This window comes from Mchenga conophoros, linkage group LG9 (genome assembly GCF_057382185.1).
Source record: "Mchenga conophoros isolate Kocher_MC1m ecotype Shallow Benthic linkage group LG9, M_conophoros_male_GT1.1, whole genome shotgun sequence".
In the NCBI taxonomy this organism is placed as follows: domain Eukaryota; kingdom Metazoa; phylum Chordata; class Actinopteri; order Cichliformes; family Cichlidae; genus Mchenga; species Mchenga conophoros.
This window is the reverse complement of record NC_140534.1, coordinates 21,945,027-21,968,918: the sequence shown is the minus strand read 5'-3', so window position 1 is coordinate 21,968,918 and position 23,892 is coordinate 21,945,027. Positions and strand designations below refer to the sequence as shown.

The 23,892-nt window shown below is 40.3% G+C and overlaps 2 protein-coding genes across 2 annotated transcripts in view; one reads left to right on the top strand and one right to left on the bottom strand.

Annotated features, from left to right (window-relative positions):
- The window catches only part of emilin2b (elastin microfibril interfacer 2b), a 12,207-nt gene extending 6,820 nt beyond the window's left edge, over nucleotides 1–5,387 (top strand). The window contains exons 5-9 of the mRNA XM_085286940.1: nucleotides 3,450–3,659; nucleotides 3,737–3,790; nucleotides 3,871–3,921; nucleotides 4,002–4,118; nucleotides 4,665–5,387. Coding sequence (XP_085143066.1) covers nucleotides 3,450–3,659; nucleotides 3,737–3,790; nucleotides 3,871–3,921; nucleotides 4,002–4,118; nucleotides 4,665–4,996 — 764 coding nt within the window. The 3' untranslated portion in view covers nucleotides 4,997–5,387. The remainder of the gene's footprint in view (nucleotides 1–3,449; nucleotides 3,660–3,736; nucleotides 3,791–3,870; nucleotides 3,922–4,001; nucleotides 4,119–4,664) is intronic.
- LOC146567238 (phosphatidate phosphatase LPIN2-like) lies at nucleotides 5,357–23,892 on the bottom strand. Its single transcript, XM_085286941.1, has 20 exons — nucleotides 23,693–23,892; nucleotides 15,967–16,167; nucleotides 14,524–14,619; nucleotides 14,135–14,433; nucleotides 13,931–14,047; nucleotides 13,660–13,783; nucleotides 13,060–13,534; nucleotides 12,351–12,450; nucleotides 12,022–12,209; nucleotides 11,337–11,430; nucleotides 11,174–11,243; nucleotides 11,009–11,092; nucleotides 10,683–10,762; nucleotides 10,015–10,171; nucleotides 9,302–9,450; nucleotides 8,251–8,337; nucleotides 8,013–8,165; nucleotides 7,412–7,526; nucleotides 7,183–7,286; nucleotides 5,357–7,081 (listed from the first exon to the last, which is right to left on the bottom strand). The coding sequence occupies exons 2-20, from the start codon at nucleotides 16,156–16,158 to the stop codon at nucleotides 6,937–6,939; spliced, it is 2,829 nt and encodes a 942-aa protein (XP_085143067.1). The 5' UTR covers nucleotides 16,159–16,167; nucleotides 23,693–23,892; the 3' UTR covers nucleotides 5,357–6,936.

Below are 23,892 nucleotides of genomic sequence, written 5' to 3'. Positions count from 1 at the left end.
TGTTGAAGCCTGGATCAGGCGGTTAAGGGAATAACAGCAGAGGGAGGATTTCCCATGCTGCTTTGGTGGAGGAATGAAAATCTGTGGTGGATGGTAGATCAAGCTGCATTTGTTTACAGCTAATCTCTTTCATCGGGACAAGCATTTTCGTGTGCAGGCATACATCCTTTGTTCGCGTCTTTTATCCTTGTAACACTGCGTCTGAAAACGCTTTACAGTCCCTCAGATCAAACATGACTCTCCAGAGAATCTACCTCGCCCTGTACGAGGAGCGACAAGACCAAGAAACACAGACCAGTGAAACAGTGCACATTCACAGACACACACCCCCTGTGCTGTTTTACTGCCACGGGCTGGTCTCTCTGCACATGTTGCGTTTAACAAGCAGATTTCTCTGGCTTCTGCAGTGAACGATCCTTTTCCCCGGGGTGAGGGGATAAGCTGTGTGGCGATTGAACATGTGGCCGTATCTTGGTATGCTGCTGGTATGTCTTTTATGTGCTGGTTTTCCTTTTTGGTAGAGCAACTTAGATGTTGTAGACCAAAGAGTAACAATAATGAGTAATGTGCCTGAAGCTGGAAAGATCACTAGATGATAAACACCAACGGTTCACCTCACCTGTAGGTTAGTGAATGCACCAAGATGTGTGGTTTTGGTAAATGATGGATAATGGGGTATTAGTCTTTTTTTTTCTTTTTTTCTCTGCTAATGTCTTTAATAACAAGCTCAGATAATCACTCGCTGCTAGCCTGTTAATGAGGGTTCAGCAGTAGCCGTACTTCAAACAACTTCAGGTTTCTTGGAAGTCAAAAAACTGAATAAACAATGTTTAACATTTCTATGGACTGTCAGGCGTTACTGCTGGAAACACACTTTAGTGTTGCTTAATGTGAAACCCATATGGTGGAAGCACAACCAGGAGCATCTTACCGTGTACTTTCAATATAAAGTTTACTGCCATCCAAACTCCTGATCTCTGCACTCAACCATTGGCAACTATCGAAAAAAGGGTTGGCGTACTCACCCTTTGGTTTGTGAACTCTATTTACAATATACATGCTTCCCATAGGCAAAAAGAGATATATTAGAGAGAGATATTAGAGAGCACAGCATAAATTGTATTGCTATGCTTTATCAGCTTCATCTGAAGCCAGATGACACACACCAATTAGTTAAACAGCAGGCATGTCTTCTTGCTTCAGATAAAACTGGCACATTCATCAGACTGCAACGCTTTCGCCTGTTCGACCTTTGTCAAGAATACAGGTGGGCAGGATCATGTTTAATTGTTTTTGTAAAGTTTGCTTTCTTCTGAATCACCTACTGTTCTTTCAGGTGTGCAGACATTTCTCATTAGGCACTCAAACACTTAAGCATTCTTCCAGTAAGCACCAGTACCAGAAATATAGTTGAGAGGTTCAGTTCAATAACTCAGATTTGTTGGTACAACATGTAGCTGACAGCTGGCAGCACTGGCCTGCCACTCAGAGCACCCACGCCCTTAATCGTGCAACTTTTACCCTCATAGTTAAGCAGTTGCGTTTTACAAAAATACGCCCTGCCTTCAGTTGTCACGAGCAAGAAAATTAGCAATAACAAAGCCATTCTCTCTTTTGTATCAGATTATAAATATATTTCCTTCTGTGGTAAAGTTGGACATTTTAACATGGGAATCTAAAAGCACTGCTTCCAAAAAAAACTGACACCAGCACAGCACCACAGCATTGCTTGGCCCAAAGTTGAAACTGCTGTTCTCAGTGGCTTTGGGAGGGGGTACTACAAAAATTACGCTGATGATTTGCAGTTGCAGCCTACAGATTCCACCCATCATGACTTTCTTCCCTCGTAAAGTATCCCAACTTTTGCTACATAAGGCTAAGTAACGATTGGTTCTCTAAACCTACCAAAAACTTGGCAATTGACTTGCTTATGGAGTCAGCCTCAAGTGTAGATACTGCAGTTTTGGCACTTTGTGTTGGATTAGTTTTTAGGCCCAGAAGTTGCCACTTCATCAGTGTGCAGGATTGCTTATTATGCATCAGTCACATTTCTGTATTTTATGTGCATGTACATATAGCAGTAGATGTAGCTTTTATATTAGATAGTATAAAAATTATACCATCTGAAAATTATAACCGGTTTTATATCAGGAGGTGTTAATCATCTTATTATAGCAGATTTCTGTTCACAGACATGCTATACTCACTGGACACTTTATTAGGAACACCTGTTTATCTGATCAATCCAACTATCTAATCACACTGGACCAACTCATTGTTTTTAGGCATGCAGGCATGATGAAGATTGCCTGCTGAAGTTCAAACCCAGCATCAGAATGTGTCTCTGAATGGGATGGTTGTAGGTGCCAGACAGGCTCGTCTGAATATTTCAGAAACTGCTGATCTGCTCTCTAAGACTTAAAGAAAATGGTCAGAAAAAGAAAAAACTTAGCAGCAGTTCTCTGGGTGAAAGTGTCTTGTTGATGTCAGAGGAGAGTAGCCAGAGTGCTTCAAGCTGACAGGAAGGAAATAATAACTCAAATAACCACTCATTACAACGAAGGTATGCAGAAGAGCATCTCTGAATATACAAGACATTGATTCTTGAAGCAGATGTGCTACAGAAGCAGAAGACCACTCTGGCTGCTACTTCTGTCAGATAAGAACAGGAAGCCGAAGCTACAGTCGACACAGGCTCAACAAAACTGGAACAGTGTTTTCCGATCTGATGAATCTCCATTTCTGCTGCAGCATTCAGATGTTAGGGTCATAACCTTGCATAAACAGCATGAACCATCCTGCCTTATAGCTACAGTGCAGGTTGGTGATGGTGGTGTAATGGTGAACCTCTCCATCCCTTTATGAATACACGGTTTCCATCTTCTGATGTCTGCTTTCAGGAGGATAAAACAACATCAAATCCCAAAGCGATTTCTTGAACATGACAAGGAGTTCTAGGCACACAAATGCCCTCTACAGTCACCAGATGTCAACCCAGCAGAGCACATTTGGGATGTCCTGAAACAGGAAATTCACATCATGGATGTGCAGCTGGCAAATCTGCAGCAACTGCTCAGTGCTGTCATGTTTAACAAGGACCAAAATCTGAGGAAAGATACCAGCACCTTGCTTAAAATGTGCCATGAAGAATTAAGGTGTTTCTTAACTCATTCACTGCCAGCCATTGGCAGTGAATGAGTTAAACCCATTGACTCATTCACTGCAATTGACGGCTATAGACGTCAATGGCAGTGAATGAGTTAAGATAAAGTAGCATCAAATGTAATATTAGAAAGATGACTGCAAGAATGTGCCACTGAGTTATAGGCATGATGTTTAACAAATCAGCTGGTTGTGTATCGTCTCTTAAAGCATCTGCCCTCCAGACATGTGTTTTTCACCGACCTTTAGCCTTTTCCCAACCCTCACTCCATATCTATTCTATTCAGGTGCTCCGGTTAGAGTGTTTGACACAAGACAGCCCCAGGGGTCAAGTAAAGGGCCCAAGGTATTTGCTGGCCCCATGAATACCTCACTCTCGGAGCTGCCTGTGATGGAAACCGGAGAGGCGGGACCCCCCGGAGAGATGACTTCATCCAAGTTGCCCAAAGGAACAGATGGGATCATGATGGCTGTTCAGGGTTTTGCTGGAGCTCCAGGTGGAGACACAACCACAACCGTACATGCAGTACACAACATTGTTTCGCGCAACTTATGTTTTTGTTTTATTTCGTAGCATCCCCACAAAAACCCACCGACATCCTCCAGACCAGAACTCATGTGAGCTCAGGTAAGTGTTCCTTTTTAAATGTCCTGCATTACAGCCGAGCGCAGGAAGAGTGAATGAAGCTGTTTTTATTTGATCAACAGATGTGAGCATGCCTCTCAGACCCCCTCCTCTGAAACGTGTCATGGCTTCAGGTCAGACTTTGATTATTCAAATTCCTGCCTCTGCTATCGTCATGTTTGGCAGCCTGTGATGTTTCCTTTCCTGTATTCAGGGGAGAAAGTGTCATTCTCAGCTGGTCTGACTCTTCCACCGTTTCAAGGAGTTGTCGGTATCATCCGATTCAACGAGGTGCTGGTCAATGATGGTGGACATTACGACCCTCAGACAGGTATCTGTTTTTTTAGTCTTACCCCACATTTTCCTCTGCATTTATAAATCAGTTGTTGTTTTTTTTTGTTTGTTGATTTCAATTTTTCATTGATAAATTGTTTAAGCTCAAACTATAAATGACCCAATTGCACCGGAGACACTTTAAATAATTAGACTAGATTAAAATTCCCAGTTTAATTCTCAATTAGCTATTGTTGCAGCACATACAGTGGTCGTGATGCACAGCAACTGCTTGTGGCAAAGCAGTGTTGAGCCAAGTGTGTTGGCTCTTTGATAACTTTTTAAGTAATGTAGTTCTAGTGTTAAACACACTTTGAGGTAAGAAGCAAGTCAAAAAAGTTATTATTATGAAATGAAACTGGGCTGGAAGTTGCTGAAAATAATCTTGCTACAGGAAAAGCCAAGATTATTAGTCTGAATCCTCTGGAGCTCAGTAACTTTACAAAATGTAAACCAAATCGATTAAATAGTTGCATAAATATTGCAGTTTGTGCCACTGTGTTTGGTAAGAATCTCAACTAACTGCATCGTTATGTGTTCTCAGGCATCTTCACAGCTCCGATGGATGGCCGTTATCTGGTGACCGCTGTGCTGACACCCGAGCAAGGAGAGAAGGTTGACGCAGTCCTATTTGTGTCTAGTCGCAGCATCCAGAGGCTGAACTCTGCTGGTTTCATGTCTGGTGTCACAGCTCTGCATTCACACGAACTCTGTAACTGCACCAGTTCAACATCAGCGAGCCTGATTCTTTCACTGAGGCGAGGAGACCAAGTACGACTCGTCTTAAAAGCTGGAAAGCTCGCTGTCTCAGCCTCATCTGAGGTCGTGTCATCTTTCAGCGCTGCGCTTCTCTACCCCAGCACATCAAAGCGGTAGTTCCTCTGCTTTCAGAGACAACCGACACCTTAGAGTGAAGTGTGGTGCACATTACTGATGACATACTCGAGCTCATTGTGATGTTATAGCTATAATATAATTTGATCTCCAAATAACTGAGATGATTTCACTTCATGAGTATTAATATATAGTTTACACTGCATTTTTATTGTAAAATTTTAACATAGTTCTCAAATATTTGCTTGAGCATGCTAGTGTGTAGCAGTGGAAGTTTCCTCACATTCACAGAGTAATCAAGTAAACCACTAAGTTACTTTTTTTCCCCCTACTCTTAGCATCCCCCACGACTTTGAGGTAACAGAGACACACATGCTAAATGTATAAAATAAGTCTCGATCATCCTTTAAATAAAGTCTCTTTTATTAATGCATCATCCAACATGTTTTAACTGTTTCAGTCCTATACATACTTTAAATATACTACTATGCATTAGTTATGTACAGCAAATCTGCATTTTGACACCTTAAAAAAATTACATTTCTGCTTTTGTATCATGTATTCATCAGAAATTTGGTCATTCTTTGTGCTCGCGCTGTTACATCAACACAAAGTAATCACAGCGATCTACAGAAAAGAACTCAAAGCAGCAGAAACTTTCCTTACTCTAAATGGAAAATTACCTTAAAACTTTAAAAAAAAAAAAAAAAATTACTGTGTTCTCTTCACACAAAGTGTATTACTTTCATAGAAAGAGTGCAACAAATTTTACTGACAGTAACGTCTGCCAAAACATCAGTAAAAAATTAAAAATGAAGTGAAAATAATAAAATGATTTTCTAGTAGCAGCATTTTTTAAAATCACAGTAATACAGTTAAACCCCAAGCAAATCATTTCACAATTTTCTTCTTAGCATATTAATGCAAAATCCTTCAGCTTTTTAAAACTACACATTAAATAAGATTGTTATAAATAAAATAAGGCGGCAAAAGGATGCTTACGCAGCCGTTCTGCATACACCACTAAAATTTGCAAATATAACTCCATGACTCACCCGTACAAAATATTCAAATCATACCCAGTTTACATTTGTGATTTCCCTTCATATGTAGTCTTCTTGGGTTTGCTAAACTACTTCCAGCATTGCTGATGGTTTCACAACACTGTCCTTTTCATTTGTACTTGTGTGCCTTCAATGTGCCCTAAATGTGCTCCAGTTTGTCAAAAATACTAAATCTTTAACGTAAAATTTTCATTCTCAGGAAAAACTTGCAATATGGTCAGAATCGGTTGTGTTGGTTTAGCTAAAATCTGCTGCGTGCCAGCACACAACCGTGCTTCAGTCCACAGTGACAGTCTGATCCCGAGGAAAGAAAATCAAGGTACAAAATACAATAACAACGTGGGGAGAAAAAAAAAAAAAAAAAAAAAAAAGTCTCGTACCCAGACACCGAGCTCTTACACCACTGACGACCATCAACACCGAAGTTTTGGTTAAACTTGTAAAACACAAAAGTGTAAATAGTCAAAAAAAAAAAAGTGTGAAATAAAACTGCAGCAGTGCTGGAAGTAGACCAGAGGTGCACAAGGAGACGACCTTGAATGGGAAATTGTCCAAATTTAGATAAGGTGCAGTTTTTTTAAAACTGCATGAAGTCACAGGACTTTGTGATCACGCTTCGTATGTCGCACAACCTGATCACACCAACTGTTATAGCTCCACTGTCTATACAAGTCCTTAAGAAACTTCTGCTCCTGTAAGGAAAACTTTGCAAAAGCCTTCAGATAAAGTTTTTTTTCTGTGAAGTTTAAATAACGAGGCGCATGAAGGAAATATATTTGCAATATGGAGTGAATCAATACTCCAAACTGTCTTAGTGGTCTACAAAGCTCTCGGACATGTGAACGTAACTGGCATTAAGCCTTTGCAGAGTCAACAAAATAACCAGAGTTAAAGTGTTCGGGGGTCTGGTAGTCCAAGTTAAAGCAGCTCCTCGAGGCACACCTCAGCGATGGGCTCTCTCCAGTAAGAGAAGGAGCTGAACTCTGGGCAGCTGAAGGTTGCGTTGTGTTGTGTACTCCGCAGAGGGAAAACATGTTCCACCAGCTCACTCAACCGGCTGTATCTGCCAAAAAACAAGACAGCAGCAGTGAAAACAATGACCGTCTGTCTGAGAGAAACAGCTGGCAGACACAAACTGACTCCAGGGATGGGTCGCCTACTTACGATGTTTTATTGCCTTTGGCTTGTTCGAGGATCAGCTCCCCCTTGGGATTCACTGTGAATATTCGGCACGCAGGAACGCCCACTTTCTTATAGGCAAACACATCCTTGTATACAAAAGCAAAATGAGAAAAAGTATAATTTCATTCATTTATCATAAGAATTCAGTCAGATCTCAAAGAGAAAAACCTCAAAAGTACTAACAGCACAGGGACAAAATTGAGAAACTCACGCTTTCTCTGTTTCCAAAGGCAGCATAGAAGGGGTGTGTGTTTGGGAAGAACAAGTTCTTGATGTCTGTGAGGCATTCGATTTTGAACTTCTCAGGCTTCTTTTCAATGATTTCTCTAACAAGAAAAGAAAGAATTAAAGAATCAACCTCAGTCCTTCTGCTGCTGGAGTGTCCTTCTTTTAACTGAGCTCATTTTTCATGACTTTCAAACTCACTGAATGACTGAATCATCTAATGAGCAGCCACAATGCACGACACCGACAGGAGTTAAACTTTTCATTTTAATGATGCAGGCTAAAGATAATATTTGCAGGTTTTGTTTTTTCAAGTTTCTGGTCATCAGCTGCTCCACAGTGTGAGAACGTGTGACTGGAGCTAAAATAACATTTCATTAAAGGAAAAGAAAAAGCAAAATGATTGTAATTTGCATTGTGATAAAAGGCTTCCTCTATAACTCTGTTTTATAGTCACTGTTATTCTCTTGGGAAGCACAAACATTTATTTGTGCATCTTAAATCATGTATTCATTCTCAGCTATTCAAATAGCGCTGTTGACTGGAACAAGCAGTACATAAGACAAGGAAGGTTATTATTTTCTTACCTGTGGAAGGCTGAGAAGAGGCTGCTTGGGGAGAGGAGGAGGGGTCCCTGAGGCAGCAGAGTCCCTCTGTCGTTCACCCAGTGCAAATACCCTCGAGTCATGTCAGCCATGCCGATGGCTCGAGCCGAGCAGTACAGGAACTTGTAGCCATTCCTGCAGTGGAAAGATGTTCATGTTACTTGTTGACGTCTTTGTGGCCTAACAGAGTGTAGTCATGGAAACTGTTACTGTTTCTTACTCATGCACTGAGTGGTAAAGCTTAGCAATTCCCTGGTGGGTCCAGTCTTTACCAAGCTGAGGTAGAATCTGACCAAACACATCTGATCTGTGGGGAAAGTAGATGTAAAATACTATAACAGAGCTGAGCATAAAAATGATGAGTGGAATAGATACTGCAGATCCATATTTGATGACTGGATGCTGCGTATTATCAAACAAAACAAATTAGAGAAGTTTACCATCACTCCAACCTGTACACTCAAGTATAAAAAATTTAAATGCCAATACAAGTAAAACATCTGTGATTAATTAAAATGAGACATTAAAGCTCAGAGAGCATATTCACCTTTAAAATTGGTTAAAATAGTGCTTATTACTTCAGACTGTATTTAAAAGACCACAAGTCACAAAAGTGTAGTGAGCCTGATGACACTGCACGCTGAGAGAGTAGCGATTGATCAACAACAAATTAAATAGGTAAAGAAAACACAATTTTATCATCTATTTTACACTAACTGGCACTAAATGAACTTCTTTATTTAGATATTAAACTAGAGATTGAGACAAGCATGTTAGGAAAGTGTTTAAATACTACAATGATACACAAAATCTGTTTGTTTGTCCACAAACTCCTCCAAACTTGGCACACAGGTACATCTTTGGCCCCTGGAGGTTCTCATCTATATCATATATAATGGTGTCATCCTGATGCATAGCAACCACCTCATAATGGGCTAAAATGGCCTGTTTTTAGCATTTATGCATCTATAGCACCAAATAAACAGAACTCTTGCCTCCATGTCTTTTACTGGTCCAAGTGACAAGGTTTGTGCTTAGCAATATGAACTCCACAGGCTTGTCTATTGACCTCTAAAGTCTGAGCAGAGAAACTGCAGTTCTGACTGTGCAGAAAGGCAAATTAGTACCCTCTTAGCATGCCGTTGCTGATAAATATTTTGCCCTGTGCACTCTACTATATGCCGTAAAGCATATAAGACTCAAAACACTCTGAAATCTCATGAAATAAAGACAATACAAAGTATTTATTTCAGTATACTTATTCCCCATACTTGGTGATGGTCCCATCGATGTCAGAAATGATGACCTTGTCGTCCCAGTTCCACAGGTAGATGGTCCCTGCACAGCGACACGTTCCCTGGTACTGAGTGGTTATGCTAAAGGTCATATCATTTGGCCCCTCTCTTAACTTCAGGCTGGCCTGTAAGAGACACAATGATTAAAGTTTTCTTTTAAACACAAATACTACACCAAAAAGTGTGAAAGTGAAGTATTACTTGCAATATAAGATACTTTCCACTACATGAGTAACTGAGCTTGATAAGAATGCTGGATATAATACATTTGTTCATTTAACATCCTGCTATTGTGGCCACTAAATCTTAGCATTTCATTTACCTAATAGAGACCATAAACTTAAATGTAATTTAAGGCTCCCCCCCTTATTGTTCACATTCTCACTTATCAGCATGTTTATATATGTGTGTGCTATCTCTGTCACTTTCTGCATGAATGCCTGTGCTTGTGTTCTAACATTTTACAAATCATCTTGATAAGATTTTACTACAGTTTGCATAAACATAGAAAACTCTGTTCTGTAGCTCAAAGCTGCATTGAGTCAATGATGGGATGTTTTGTAAACAAAATAAATAAAATATCTAATCTAGGGCTTTTCTCTGCACTTCACAGAAACAGAAATTAAACGACTCAAATGAGTCTGCTTGTAGTTTTTCCCAGTTAATCACTCAGCGGTGCGAGGTCTTACTATCTGATCGGACGAAAGGCGGAGGGATTTCTTGTAAGAGTGACACGGTTGTGGTGCTTGATTTTCCGTCTGCGCGCGCTCAGTAGGTGTTAAAGCAGGAGCCGCAGCATTCAGCTCTTTAGTCTCATCATCGCTGGACCACTCTGAAGCTTTCTGCCTGTAGAGGAGAGTACAGCCTGAAGAAGACCAGCAAATGGTGTCAAGAGTAGAGAAAATGGGCCTTGGCCCAGAAAAGAGTTAAGTCATTGTGAAGCAACGTCAAAATAGGCACAATAGCAGGACAATTCAGTGACATATTTATGCTATATCAAATATCTTTCAGGGAACGAAACTCCACCTTGCAGCATCATTTATAGTCAAAAGAGGGCAGCAGACCTGCTAATTCATTTAAAGTATTCATTTGCCCTTGACACAGTTTACACTGAAACTGAAAGCACTTTCAATGATTTCTACAATAGTTAAAGATAGAATCTGCTAGTTCAAACTAATGTTTAAACTGTTTTTTGTTTGGTTCCTGGACTCGTACTGATTTAGAGTTATGTAATGACAGCACTGCATGCTGACTAACATGCTAATCCACCCTCTGTGGGACATGTTTACCCAACACTGCTCGTCCTGATGTGTGACTGTAGTGTTGTGAGGAAGCCAGAGCTTTGTTGCTGACTCACTGTGTTTCTGGGGCCTGGTGGAGGGAAGGGCTCTCTGTGGTCAGAGACTCCTGTCTCTCTAACTTGGTCTCTGATGATAACTAAATAGAAAAAAAAACAAAAAAAACACAATGTGCAGTAAAAGTTTGTTTCATAAGGTAGTGAAGAGTCTTTACATAATGATGCAAAGCAGTGAGTGATGTAATGGTTACTGATGCATTTAGGTAACCTGTTTCTCATCTAACTCACGTCATTTACAATTCAAAGCTACTGATTACTGCCCGCTACACTCGAAAATAGGAGTGTTACATAAAAAGTAAGAAGTTATTAATTTCATAGAAACACACCTGCTTCACGCTGCTCTTTCTCCAGAACCACCAGCGTCCCGACTTTTTTGGCATTTTCTCCTTCACCCAGGCCTCCTCTGTAGCCTGTCAGTCAAACAACAGAAGCATATGTATAAGTGTGCAGATGTAAGCAGATAAATCTTAAGACTTTACACTAAAGGATACCTTTGGCAGGTTCTTCTGGAAAGCTTGCATACTGAGTATCAATGGTGCTGCCAGTGTCCAGTTATAATACCTGAAATATAAGGAGGTATAACACCTGGATGTTCCAAAGATTATAAAAAACATTGATGAAACAGTGCACCTGTTGGTTAGCAGGAGGACTCACCTGTTTGCAATTCTGACCACCAAATTAGGATTATCAATAATTGCTGGATTCTCTGCAAAGTCATTGTAGGTTATGATGTGCTCCATGAATTTTTCTGGAAGAAAAGAGAGCATCGTGAGCCACACTAAAAATAAAGATGCCAACCCATACTGCAAACTAATATTGCAGAGGAGCTGTAAGTGAAAAACATATATACCCTGCTTTTCTTTTCAAAATAATTCAAAGCTTTATTTGTTTCGCACAAGTTTAATAACTGATATGGAAAATTAAAGTTTGACCTCTTGCACATCTGCATTTTCCTCAAACATAAACTTCTGTGTTAAACATGTGTCCTTGGCTATAAACCTTCAATTTTTAGCTCAAGAGGCTAAAGGCAGGTCAACAGGTAACAAGTGCAACCAGGAGCATGCTCGCTGTTTTTCGACATTCACGGCTGCGTACAATGACTTTGTCCTTCAGGGTGAGACGGTTATTCCTGCTAAAGGAGTTCTACTGTAACATCTTGACAACATTTAGAGTGACGGTGCATGTCATTGGGTGCTGGCCTGCCCTACACACCAGATTTGCCTGCCTTCAACCTCCCCAAAGTGAAAATGACACACTGGCAGAGATCCAGCACGTAATCCAGAGGGCACAAGCACAAGGTGTCAGAGTCAGACTTCCAGGGAGGGAAAGCTACAGCTACCTTTAGAGATCTCCGAGTTCTCACCGACGCCTCCACACAGTGACAGTGTGACATCAGGCAGGTCTCCAGCAGAGTCAGACAGACACTCAGTGCCACTGTCTGCTGCTGCACTCCCCACTGACTGGGGTGACTGGGATCCAGAGCGTTGTCCTGTCTCCACCCAGTGTTTATTGACCTGTTCTGACTCACTGAAACAAGAGTGCAGCTTTAGACACTAAAATCAGAAAGCAGTTTTCATATTTGTGTTTCAAAAGTATACAGTGTTTATTTCACCATGTCTAAGGGTGCAGGACAGAACAGGGTAGCTGAAAGGGTTTCCAGGTATGTACCTTTTTGGGAAGTACCGGGCAGCAACGTCAGGCTCGAGTGCGGTGAGGTCTTCCAGGTAAATATCTTCTGGTCCCTGATGTTGGCTCCTCTTCCTCACAACTTTGTGAAATGAAAACAAAGGGTTGACTTCTTTGAAATTGCTGACTTTTTTTTTTTTCCACTTCACTTTCGCGTACAAAATGCAGCCCCAGACAGAGTATGAACTCAGGCCGGAACAGAAACCACATCCTTCCTGTCAGCATTCACATACTCTGAATGGGTTCAAGTCAGAAAGAGTGTCTCTGAAAAATTCTCAACTTTTTCTCATCTTGGACTTATTTTTATGGATTGTTTCTTATGATATTTGCTTTACATTTTCAGGGACCGATTTAACAGTTTATTAGTAGCTCTTCTCTCAAAAACAGGGAACTGCTGGGTCTCTTTTTGTAGTCTTTTCTTATCCTTGTGATTAATATTATACTGTGCCAGGGGGGACCAAGTAAGGGAGGACCTCTCTTTGTAATAAAATGAAATGAAAGATTCAAAGCCTCCCTCCTCCTCATCTAAACAATTCTCCCACACTTCTAAGAAGACATGCTTCTGCATCAGAAATTGCAAGAAAGCTTTCTCCTGCTAATGATTTGTTTAAACTTTTCTATATTAAATCTGTAGGTTTAAACAAATTCCTTTAGTATATATGACATTTTCAGATTAAGGTAAAAGTGTTACCCCTTCTCTTGATGGGTGAGTCGGTGGCTTTTGAATTGGCACTTGGATCAGGACAAACAGCTGCAGAGTCTCCGGTCTGGTTACTACCTGCGCTGGCAGTCAAGCTGCTGTCCTGGCGGCTGGGAGATGAAGATGTCCACCTGGCCTTGCTTGCATTTTTTGCACTGAGGTCAGCATTGCTTGGGCAGGGCTCTGGTGTAAAGCTGCTCGATATCAAACTTGAAAGGTCTGGCTTGGGTTCTGTATTGTTTGCACCATGTGATGAAGCAGCAGGGGGCTGCGCTTTGCAGCTACATTCATCAGGTTTGATGGTTCGGGGCTCAGGTTTTACAATACTGCAAACGGGATCTGTTGTTCCCAGTCCTCCTCTGGACTCTTCCTCCATGGCTTCAGAGCTCAAAATAACCCTGAAGTGTGTGTTCTCTGAGGGAGTGATGGTCAAAGTCTTTGGCTCCCATTTTTCCTTTTTGTTGACCTGAACACAATAAATAGCTTTTAGAATTTTTCAGCAACTCTCTAGATAGATAGATCTATCTATCTATCTATCTATCTATATCTGAATGATATGAACTAGCACTAGTCCAAGTTTTAGACTCTTACCCTGGTAGATTCTGGAAATTCCCCCCAGGTCCACTGCATGTGCGACTCAGTCCTGAGCATGCTCTCTGACGGCTTCACCATCAGCTCCGAGTCACTCTTCGGTGACATGGGCTCAGGCACCTCCCTGATATAAGAAAAATAAAAGCTCTAATGATGCTGTAGGAATAATTTGTTTTATTCAGCCCAGTCTGATTTAATGTGTAAGTGTTTGATCTTTCTGCTTGTAGGAACTCTGTAAACATCTGAATGGACGAAACAGAAAAGGCCATACGTAGTGCAGGGCGACCAGTCGCCATCAGAGAATGGGTAGCTGTCCCATTCAAGGGCGGTGAGTGGGGAATGCTGTCTGTGGTCCATATTTTCCTTCATTGCAGACAGTGAAGATGCTCTGAGGACAGGAAACAACAAATGAATAATTCAGTTACATTGAAGAACAGGTCAAATTTCAATTTTCAGAGTAAACATGTCTCCTCACCGTCCACTCTGTGCATTTTGCTCTTCATCTGAACTGAGATCACACAGCTCCAGCTCCCCGGCTGCAGACGCCGTCGTTTGCTCCTCCTTACGTGGCTCAGCTTTGTGCTTTCTCCTGCGTCTCTTCTTCTTTTTACCAGCTGAATTGGAGCAGGGGTGGAGGTTTACAGAGACTGGCTCTTCCAGACTGAGGGGCTGGCTGGTCTCTGCTGTTGTTCCCCCACATCTGGATTCTCTGCTCCTGAACAGAGGCTCTTCTGTAGGGATAGGTGAGGTCACCAAATGGGCTGGAACAATCTCCTGTTTCAGAGAAAAAAATAAATACATGTACAAAGAGCAACGATAGATAATTCAGCTCAATTTTATTCATATTATGTGGGTAAAATTCACATTATTCTGCTCCGTCTCCTGGACAAAGAAGGCCTCTCCATTGTCTCCAAGCTTCATGTGTAGCTCCACAGGTTCTCCATTGATCTCTATATCAATCTGCAGTCAAACAACATTTCAAAAGATGCTTAAACTCTGTTCTCCTCAGATGGCCTCAGATTTTTTTACCAAACCCTAATGAGAAAAGCACAATATGTATGTCGTCACAGAAGCTTTAGAGTTAAGCCACAGAGAAAACTACTCGCCATGACTTCTGCCCATTATTTAAAACAAACAAGCCATAAAGGCTCTCAGCATTAAATCCCCCAAATTATTGGTATTAACACCCAAGTGTGTTCAGTGAAGTACAGTAAGTGCTCTGTTTCACGCATTCACCAAAAGTTGGTCAGACTAAAGAAAAAACAACTGTGTTTCTCCTGCTAATGTTAATGTTAGCTGTGTTTTCCTGGTATCCAGTCATCTGCTGATTTTAGTGATTATTGGCCTCCATTTTTAAGCCATCTTCAAGTATTGGTGCTCAGTGCAGGGAATCAGCAGAGGCACTGATGATCTCATAAACAAATGCATGGAATTCCAGAAGGAACCCAGGGACTCAAATAAAGGTTTTCATTTTTTAATTTTCCATTGATCTGCTCCAATACTGGAAATAACCTGTTCTTTAAACCATGAAAAAAATGTTTTTCATAATTCTCTTCTACTTTAAACTCAGCTGTGCTGATTAAGTGACTCCCAGCACCTTTAAATTGTCACACGGTGCAGGGCATTTAACACCTGTGTTCTATTTTTTCCTGCTTGGTTTGTAGTAAGAAATGTTTTAAACCTCTCTGTGATTTACAGAGTAAGTGAAAACATCTTCAGTCAACCACAGACTACTTCCTGTTCCTGTCAGTCCTTCCTGCAAGTCTACAACAGACGGGCTTATTCTATATGTAAGACAAGGTTTTTGAAGAGGATGAAGCTCGATCAGCTGGGAATAAGAGGCTGAATTGAGCTTTAGTCTATGTATTCTGTCTCCATCCTCAGTTACCCACTATACAGAGGCTATAAATAGAGAGAGTGCAGTGTGCTCTTGTTAGAAGCAGAGAGTGGATTGGATGATAATGTGGTTGAGATGGAAAGAGAGAGGCAAAGAGCAGTCAGATGACCAGAAAATCTATTGTGCAGCTTCTTGATAACACACAGGTTCATTGTGCAACCTTGGACACCCCACATAATATAAAATTAGCCATTATGATCTATGATCTATCTAAAAACATTTCTATGGTCGTTTTTGTTAACATTTAAACAGACATGTTTTACATTTATTTTAAAATCTGCTCCAGGATACCGAAATGTTTAGGTTCAAATATTTCCTTCAGAGCAGAGCAAGCACGCTTTCATTTAAATTCACCGCACACATTTGCAGATTTTTACACCTGTGCACTTCTACTTGAAGCAGACACTCACTACTTTCTCCCTGGAGCGCAGCACCCCCAGTTTTCCAAAGCGGACGTGGAAAGGAGAGCACTGGAACGTCCCATCGGGCTGTCGGACCACAATCACGTCAATGCAGCCTGAGAGAGTGGCCTGATTGATCCCTTTATAGAGCTCCTTTACTGTCACCAGCACCTGGCCTGCCAGCTGCCCCACATAGTTCATGGTGTTCACCTGTCAGCAAAAATAGCTTTCGTTAATTTACACTTTACCTTCCAACCCCTTATATTGTCTGGATTAACAGCAGAATAAAATCATGAGGTCATTTTTGTGTCTTTCTAGGACATGGTTCCTGTCGTGAGGCCCCTGTTGTTCAGAATAGCCTGCAAAGGAAATGCATGCCAGTCCCTAAACACAGTGGCTCTGTCCCATTTTCTTAAAGAGTCCTAGGCGATCGAGATTTAATCAGTGCCTCAGATACAGCACCGAGGCAGCTGATGTAGAATTGACCAGAGAGCACGTTTTTGAAAGTGTTTCTGTTTCCACAAGGAGCAGAAGTTACAATCAATGGGACCCAACTTGGGTCACATCTAGTTAATCTCTCTGTAACCAGTTTGAGTGTTAACAACATAACAATCCTAAGCAGTTAGAAAAGACCTTTGTACAGTTTGTACAGCTAGCAATAAATCTGTGATCGTTTTATGTACAGTTTTACATAAACAAGCGAAACCTGTCTGACATGTCAGCCTGACTTTGTTAGAGGAAAAAGGAGTGATAAAACCTCAAATTTAGGTTAATTAAGAATTCAAAAAAATGCTACAATGAAAATAAAATGCATTGTTACACACTGGTAGCACAATTGTATTTTTATTGATATTCATAACTTTTTTATTTTTACTAACATTTCTGTACTTTTTATGCACATCATACTCACTAATCATCACCAGCACTGAAGCCTTAAATACATATAATTATATTATTCTCTCATCTTTAAATCCTCATGTCTGCTTCATCACCTTTTATTGTTGAAGGGGACATGAGGAATGCATTTTATATTAGTCACAGATCACTTTAGAAAAACATTTCTGGTATTTTGACTCAGTGGTTAAGCAGTCATTTTTATTTCTACCAGAGTTTATCAATGCTATAATGACATGTCATTAACAGCCATATTATTATTAATCTTCTCTGAATGTTTCAGGTCATTCATGTCTGCTGACTCAAAGCTAAGCAAAGTAAAATCATTCTTTTTTTTGTTCTTTGTTTTCATTTTGTGCTATGAATCTCAAAGAATAGTCGAAAGGACACTACAACGCGTCCCTTATTACAATAAGGACCTCTGAAAGAGAATAACAATAATAATAAGATGTGAAAAGGTGGTACTCATGAGCTGGTAAAGTTTGGGGAATCTAATTTGAAACACAACCCAAAGATCATTGACATAGTCCATCCGGCTGACGATTCAATATCATTTGCTGTGGCTGGAGAGACGGCCAGATGAGGCAAAACCTTTTTGCATTAGATGAATTTGATTTGTGACCTGATGGTTTTCTATCTACTGGTGCTGAAAGATAACCCAATACAGAGGCAGTGCAGCACGAGTCCAAACTGTGTCAACTGTAAACTGTTAACACAGCGGGATCCCTTTTCTACTGGTATTCATACAACAACATTATCCCTGAATCCAAATGTAATAAGATATTTCTCAGTAGAGGTCTTCCATGAACACAACCCCTGTATTAGCTTGCATAATAAAGCACAAGTCAGTCAGTGTAATAGGACTCTGTACTGTGGACAGTCGGATATATTACAACTAAGTAAGAACTGCAACTTACCACCACTGCAGTACACAATTCTTGTACTGTGACGGTTTAAAAGTTTAAAATAAAAGCATAAAATTTACAATTTATGGACTCATCGTAGCTCAAACATGATGTGTATATGGACAAAGAGAGTTCACACCCAAGTGGATTAGGTTAAAAGGTTTGAAGGTGAACTCTGGCCTATGCTGTTTATAATCACAAAAGTCACTTCAGAAAAACCCACCAAATGCATTTTAAGGATATTTCTAACTTAAATAATATGCAGTGATTTCAACACTAATTTTATTTTATTGCATTTAGTGTAAAATAGGGTTAATGCCTTTGATTTAAACATTTTAAGCGGTGTGTAAGTTTTAAATCTAGATTGAGTAAACAATGAATAAAAGAAACTTCTTACACAACAACACACAACACTACGACAATGTAAAAATACAATGTCATTGACTCAGATCACTGACAAAATCAGTTGTGGTTACATTTATCAGAACTGTCTCATGCGTCCCTCGTACACAAGCTATCACATTACACTTCCAGGTTACATTACGTCATTACTCCGGCTAATGCAGTTTTGGGGTTTCCTGCTTTTGTCATGTACGTTCGTAACACCACAGCAAACAAAAGGCCATGTTTTCAGAGCTCAAATTTGTATTTACTGAACCTTATTTCATCCCTTCAGGACGTAAGTCGAAGTCGTACAATTGTCATATGTTCTCATGTTGCTCAGCACCTACAATTACTGCAGTTTAATGTGAGTTCAGATGCTTTAATGTATGGGTTTGCAACAGGAAACATGACATGCAGATAAGGAGTTCTCATATTTGTGTGGCCTAAATGGTAAAAAAAAAAAAAATGTGTTATTGTGTTGTGTTTGGGACAACAATTAAGAGACTAGATGCGAGCTGCTTACCAGCTGCTTGGACTTTGAAACCATTCAGCCTCTAAGACCAGCAGATAGTGTTCCAATTAAACTCTAATGCGATTAGACATTAGACCAAAAACATACTCAGCGAACTACAATCTGCTGATAATAGCTGAAAATGATGAATACGCAAAATGTGGTCCTTTGGAGATCCAGTCATATCTACAGCCATTAATTCTGCACATCAGGACCTTTTCATCAGTATCATGAACCTAACCTAAAGATAGCGTAAAGATGTTTAGTGATTGCAGCAGAAAGTAAAATGAAGTTAGGATTAAACGACTGGAGCAGGTTTACAAGAGTAGATATATTCACATTAGATAAGATACCTACTGGGAAGCTGATCACACAGTGAACTGGCTGGAAAAAGCAAGGAAGGAAAACTTAATCCCTTTTCTTAATCAACTAATTTTTCTATAGAATCTAATTTCACCTTCTAATATTCCTCGTTATCAATGAAAATTCAATACATTTCTGTTGTCTTACACGAATTTTCCTCACTCTCCCTTTCCACTGACTCAACAGTCAAGTGAAATAATGATATACAGACTGACCAATAAATAAACACAGTATCATTCACAGATCCATCAGTTTCTCTCCTGCATTTCTTAAATAAATGACCACAAAAACACAAACACCAACCTTTACTCTTATTATAAAATGAGTAAAGGTGAAAAAGTCCACCTTTGCTCATACTATTCAGTAAGACAGAAGTCAAAGCAGCACCCCAACTCACTAGAGTCCAGAGGGACTTCAGGTGCAGACGCTGGTCCCGCTGCTCTACAGGTGTCCTTCCTGAGGACTCCATGTGCTCCCTCCTTTACCCCCCCTTGTCCTCCTCAAGCAGCCTGCTCCTGGTTTGTGCCATGCAGCACAGCTCCTCTGACCTTTCTACATGCACTGAGGGAAAAATTACCCCAGGCCTTAGCTAAAACGCTTACATAATCCAGCACCAGGCCCCCAGTCACGGACAACCTGTGCTTGAAATGTGTCTACAAGCAGTGCAAAACACCCTCAGGGAACACTTTGATCCAATGGATTTTGGTTTGAATAATAATTTACTCTACAAAATGTGAAAAACTATGCAGAACAACAGGTGCCAGAGCACATCACCATCCAAATATTTCATATTTAAGAATGCAAATGTAGGTCATGGACTAAACTAAATCTGATCTGTTGGCACAAGACATAGATAGCCGTTACTCATTCTATGGAAACCATGAATGTATATAGAATACCAGCAATGTATCTCAAACTTGGGTGTTCAGTGCTGAGAAGACCACAAAGGTTACTGAATGTTGCGTGGTGTTTAATGATACGATAACAGCATTACACTGTGTGCACAGAGTTCCTGTAATATCCTGTGACTTCCTGTCCTACTGTCAACCAAAGCAAGCTGTACCCTGAAAACTGCAACGCTCGTGTTGTGTTCAAAACAGAAGTGTCTAGATGAGAACACAAAAACAACAATCAGAGCTCCCTGTTGAGTGCTGTTGACCACCGTCTGCTTTATCTGCAATGCACATGACCAAATTTAGAATGAGTTCAACTCCCACAGCACTTCCGTCACACACATCATAAGCTCTATAAACAGATGTGCATGTGAATTTGCAGAATGTAGATATGGGGCAAGACATTTGATTATTCTGGTATGTATTAAAAGTACAAAAGCCTAGTGACATTTAAACAGGCTCTGGTTGCATGTAGGTAAACTGTCAATTTACTTTACTGGCCACCATACTCTAGCTCTTTATTAGTTTTTCTCTAAGCTTTCTCCCTGCAGACAGAAAGTTAAGTCTTGGCCCAGATATCCCCAGGCTGCACTGAAAGTCTGAAAATACTGGCTGATATCCCCAGAGAATTTGGCCGCAGACTAGCTCATAGGTTCCCACATTAAAGATAGAATGGTATGATGTTCTGTACAGCTGGGGGGCCAAAGTGTGCAGACTTGAAATTAACTGAATTCATCCAGAACATAACAAGAATATACAAATCAAAAACAATATGGAGCCTTATTTTCCACTAGGAGGTGATTAAAAAACTACCCAAACTCATGATTTGCTTCATACCTACCAACAGCATAAAAGATGGACATCCTCTATTGTTCTACAAAGTGCCTTTATGAATACACATATGTTCTAAAATTAGATGTGGCAAGCAAGAGGTGAACGAGGATGTGAAACTGTACACTCATTTCAGCTTGTAACTGATAAGTTGTTGCCCAACAACTTGTCAGATACAACCAAAAAAACAAAACTAAAACATAATTTTCAATATGGACTTAACATTTTATTCACTATGATGTGAAACTAGAGATTGAGTCCATAAAGTCATCAGGAGAGTGTTTACAGACATGAAAGAGCGAGAGGGCAGAGGGCATGTGCTGCGCTGACCGCTAGCTAGAGCGAAGGACAGTTTGTGTTGCGCTGGCCGCTGCGCTCTGCTTGTATGTCATTTTTTGCGGCTGCTCTACGTGTACTAGATACACCTGGTCCTTGTCATTTCAAAACATGTCTCTCTTTGACTTTGTATCCTCTACAAGAGTTTGTGTTGTATTAAATCAATCTATCTATCTATCCATCCACGTAAATGTGTGTCAAAAAGTTCACCAAACTCAGATACGCACATGCTTTCTTCATAGTCTTCTAGACTTGTTTTTAATTGGTCAGGCAAAGGTACAGTCGAACTAGGTCAAACTTTGACCACACATCCCTGAGTACGCCACGCTGGCACTGCGCAGCAAGAAACCATTATTGTGCAGCGCAAGCAATAGAAATGAATGGATTTCAGAGAGCAGCACTGCACGTGCCAAATCATATGTAAATGAACACACAGGCCTAGACTGGTCTGCAATCATCTTGCAACCACTGGTCATGATGGAAAAATTGTATTCGCTAACCATGGTTCCCAGAGGTTGATGGGGAAAAACCTGTATTTCCCAACAAGTTGGCCAAAAAGCTCCTTGTGATTGGTTTGGTCGCTAGCGTACTGCTGCGGTCATAGTTTAATGTAAGTGACGAACTTGTCTACTAGGGGAACTTTCTCCATTTCTCATCTGTGTCGTACTTTTTCCAAATTTTGCTACCACTGGGCTAGTTGTTTGAGAGTATTTGCAGACAAAGAAACAAACATAACCATAACAATTTGCTAGCAACCAAAGCAACAGCCAGACGCCTCCAGTAACCACTGCCAACCAGTTGAGGAATACGCATTTCCTTAGCAACCAGTGATCGTATCTCATCCAATATGGCAGACAGCTCTTGAGCAGACAGCACGTGTGCGCATGTCACGTAAGAAAACCTCAACTTAGCAGGAAGTCTTTGCACAAACAGAGTAGCATCATTCTGATATTTTTATTAACACAATTTCAGTCACAGTTTCACAATCTTTACACCTCTGCTATTCTGCCAGTGGGAGACATTTAAAAACAACAGAAAGACTATTCAGGACAACTAATCACGTATACACATTTAATTTAAAAAAAAAAAAATGGTCTTAACATGCGAAAATGCTAAGAATAATGTCAAGTACAAAAATCTACACCTCCAGGTGGGCTGGAACTAAATTATTTTCATATTTATTCATCACTTTATCATTTTTTAAATATACCTTTAATTTAATTTAATATATCATTAATCAAGTGCAGAGGTTTACAAATTAACCAACCAAGCAAAAGGTCTCTGGTTCCATTCTGGGATGAGACATAAATCGCTTGTGTCAGGATGTGTAACAAACAAATCCCCCAAATCAAACATATGGAAACTACCCAGTGTGGAATCCCTTGTGAATAAGGGATTACCCATTTTGATTAATAAAATGTCCATGTTGCCACACATGTTTGTCCACCAAAAGAGTCAAAAACACACAGCTAACACTATAAAATACTTAGGATTGGTAACATAAATGCTAAATGATGAGTCACTTATCAGAAATGTCAATTAAAATATAATATAATGATTAACTTTTTCAGCAAAAATCCAAAAATAATTAAATAAAAACTAACTGGTAACGATGGTAAACAGCTCATCAGCAAATTAGTCAGCAGACCAACAGGCTTTTGCCTCAAATGTCAGCATTTGTGTGGGCGTCTTCCTCATTCAAAGGAATCAATTTGTATTAATATGATGTAACTTATGGCACAATACAAATATAACACAATAATATAATAAAAAGCTTTACTTTTTTGGTTGATTACAAAAATGGCTGGATACACATCCAGGACTCATCCTGGCCCGTCTCTCTGTATGGGGTGACAGGACTTAAAGAGGTGTTAATCCTGTTTACAAGATTAGGACAAATCTAGCTTTCCCTGTCTTGGCACGTTCCTACTGCTCACTACATCCAACTGTCCAACGTGATTGTGAGTCAGCCAGGTGTTGTTTTGACCAAGGTCGTGTTAAAGATCTGTTTTCATTAAAACCTTTCACCTATTCATAAAAGAAACATAGCAACACTGTATGGGTGTTTTTCACTTGACTTTCTGAAGCTGAAAATTCAAATAGGGCTTTATTTCAATTAAATAATGATTTTAACTGTTTGTTTGTTTTTAATTTAGTAATTTCCCACGTTTAAGTAGCTGTAAATAATTATGTTTGACATTTAGTCACTCCAAGCAGTAGGCTCCGTGCACCTGTAGATTACATTCAAATTCTGGTCTCTAAATACCCAGCTTTAGTTTAGTATTTCTGTAGTGAAACCTATGAGGCGTTTAAGGACACAGCTGACGGTTAACCTGACAAAACCGGCGCTTATTATAATTTAACAAAACGCGTTAGCGTCACAAACCTTCATTATCCTGCACAGGCTGACTTCTACTCGATATATCAACTGTCCACAAGCGACACTCAGAATCAAACAGGACTCATTAGTTACATACAAGCAAGCTAAATGTCTCCTTCAACCACTCCGCAGCAGCGGGGCAATATTTAAACTCGGGAAGTCAGGTTGTGCCTCTTTAAATTCTCCCCCAGCTCTTAAATGAGCGCAGTGAGGACAGCGAGCGGTTAAATCATCCTACCTGCTGGAGTACCGGCTCACCGCAGGGAGACACACCGTCACTCAGCCTCTCCGCCGGCAGTTTGCCGAGTCTCTCCGCCTCTACAGCCGCTAAGTGGAGAAGGAGCACACCACGTGACCATGAGGCCGCACGTGATTTCAGCGCAGGTGGTCAGGTGATTAGGTTAGCGAAGTCCGTTTAGAGGAAGAAGGTTTAGAGGT

Excerpts from the sequence above, each read along its gene's own strand:
- LOC146567238 (XM_085286941.1), bottom strand. The coding sequence starts at position 16,158 with ATGAACTATGTGGGGCAGCTGGCAGGCCAGGTGCTGGTGACAGTAAAG. Across the intron at positions 14,620-15,966 it reads TGCGCTCCAGGGAGAAAGTA|ATTGATATAGAGATCAATGG; the intron begins GTGAGTGTCTGC and ends GTTTGACTGCAG. Across the intron at positions 7,287-7,411 it reads CCTTTGGAAACAGAGAAAGC|GATGTGTTTGCCTATAAGAA; the intron begins GTGAGTTTCTCA and ends TTTGTATACAAG.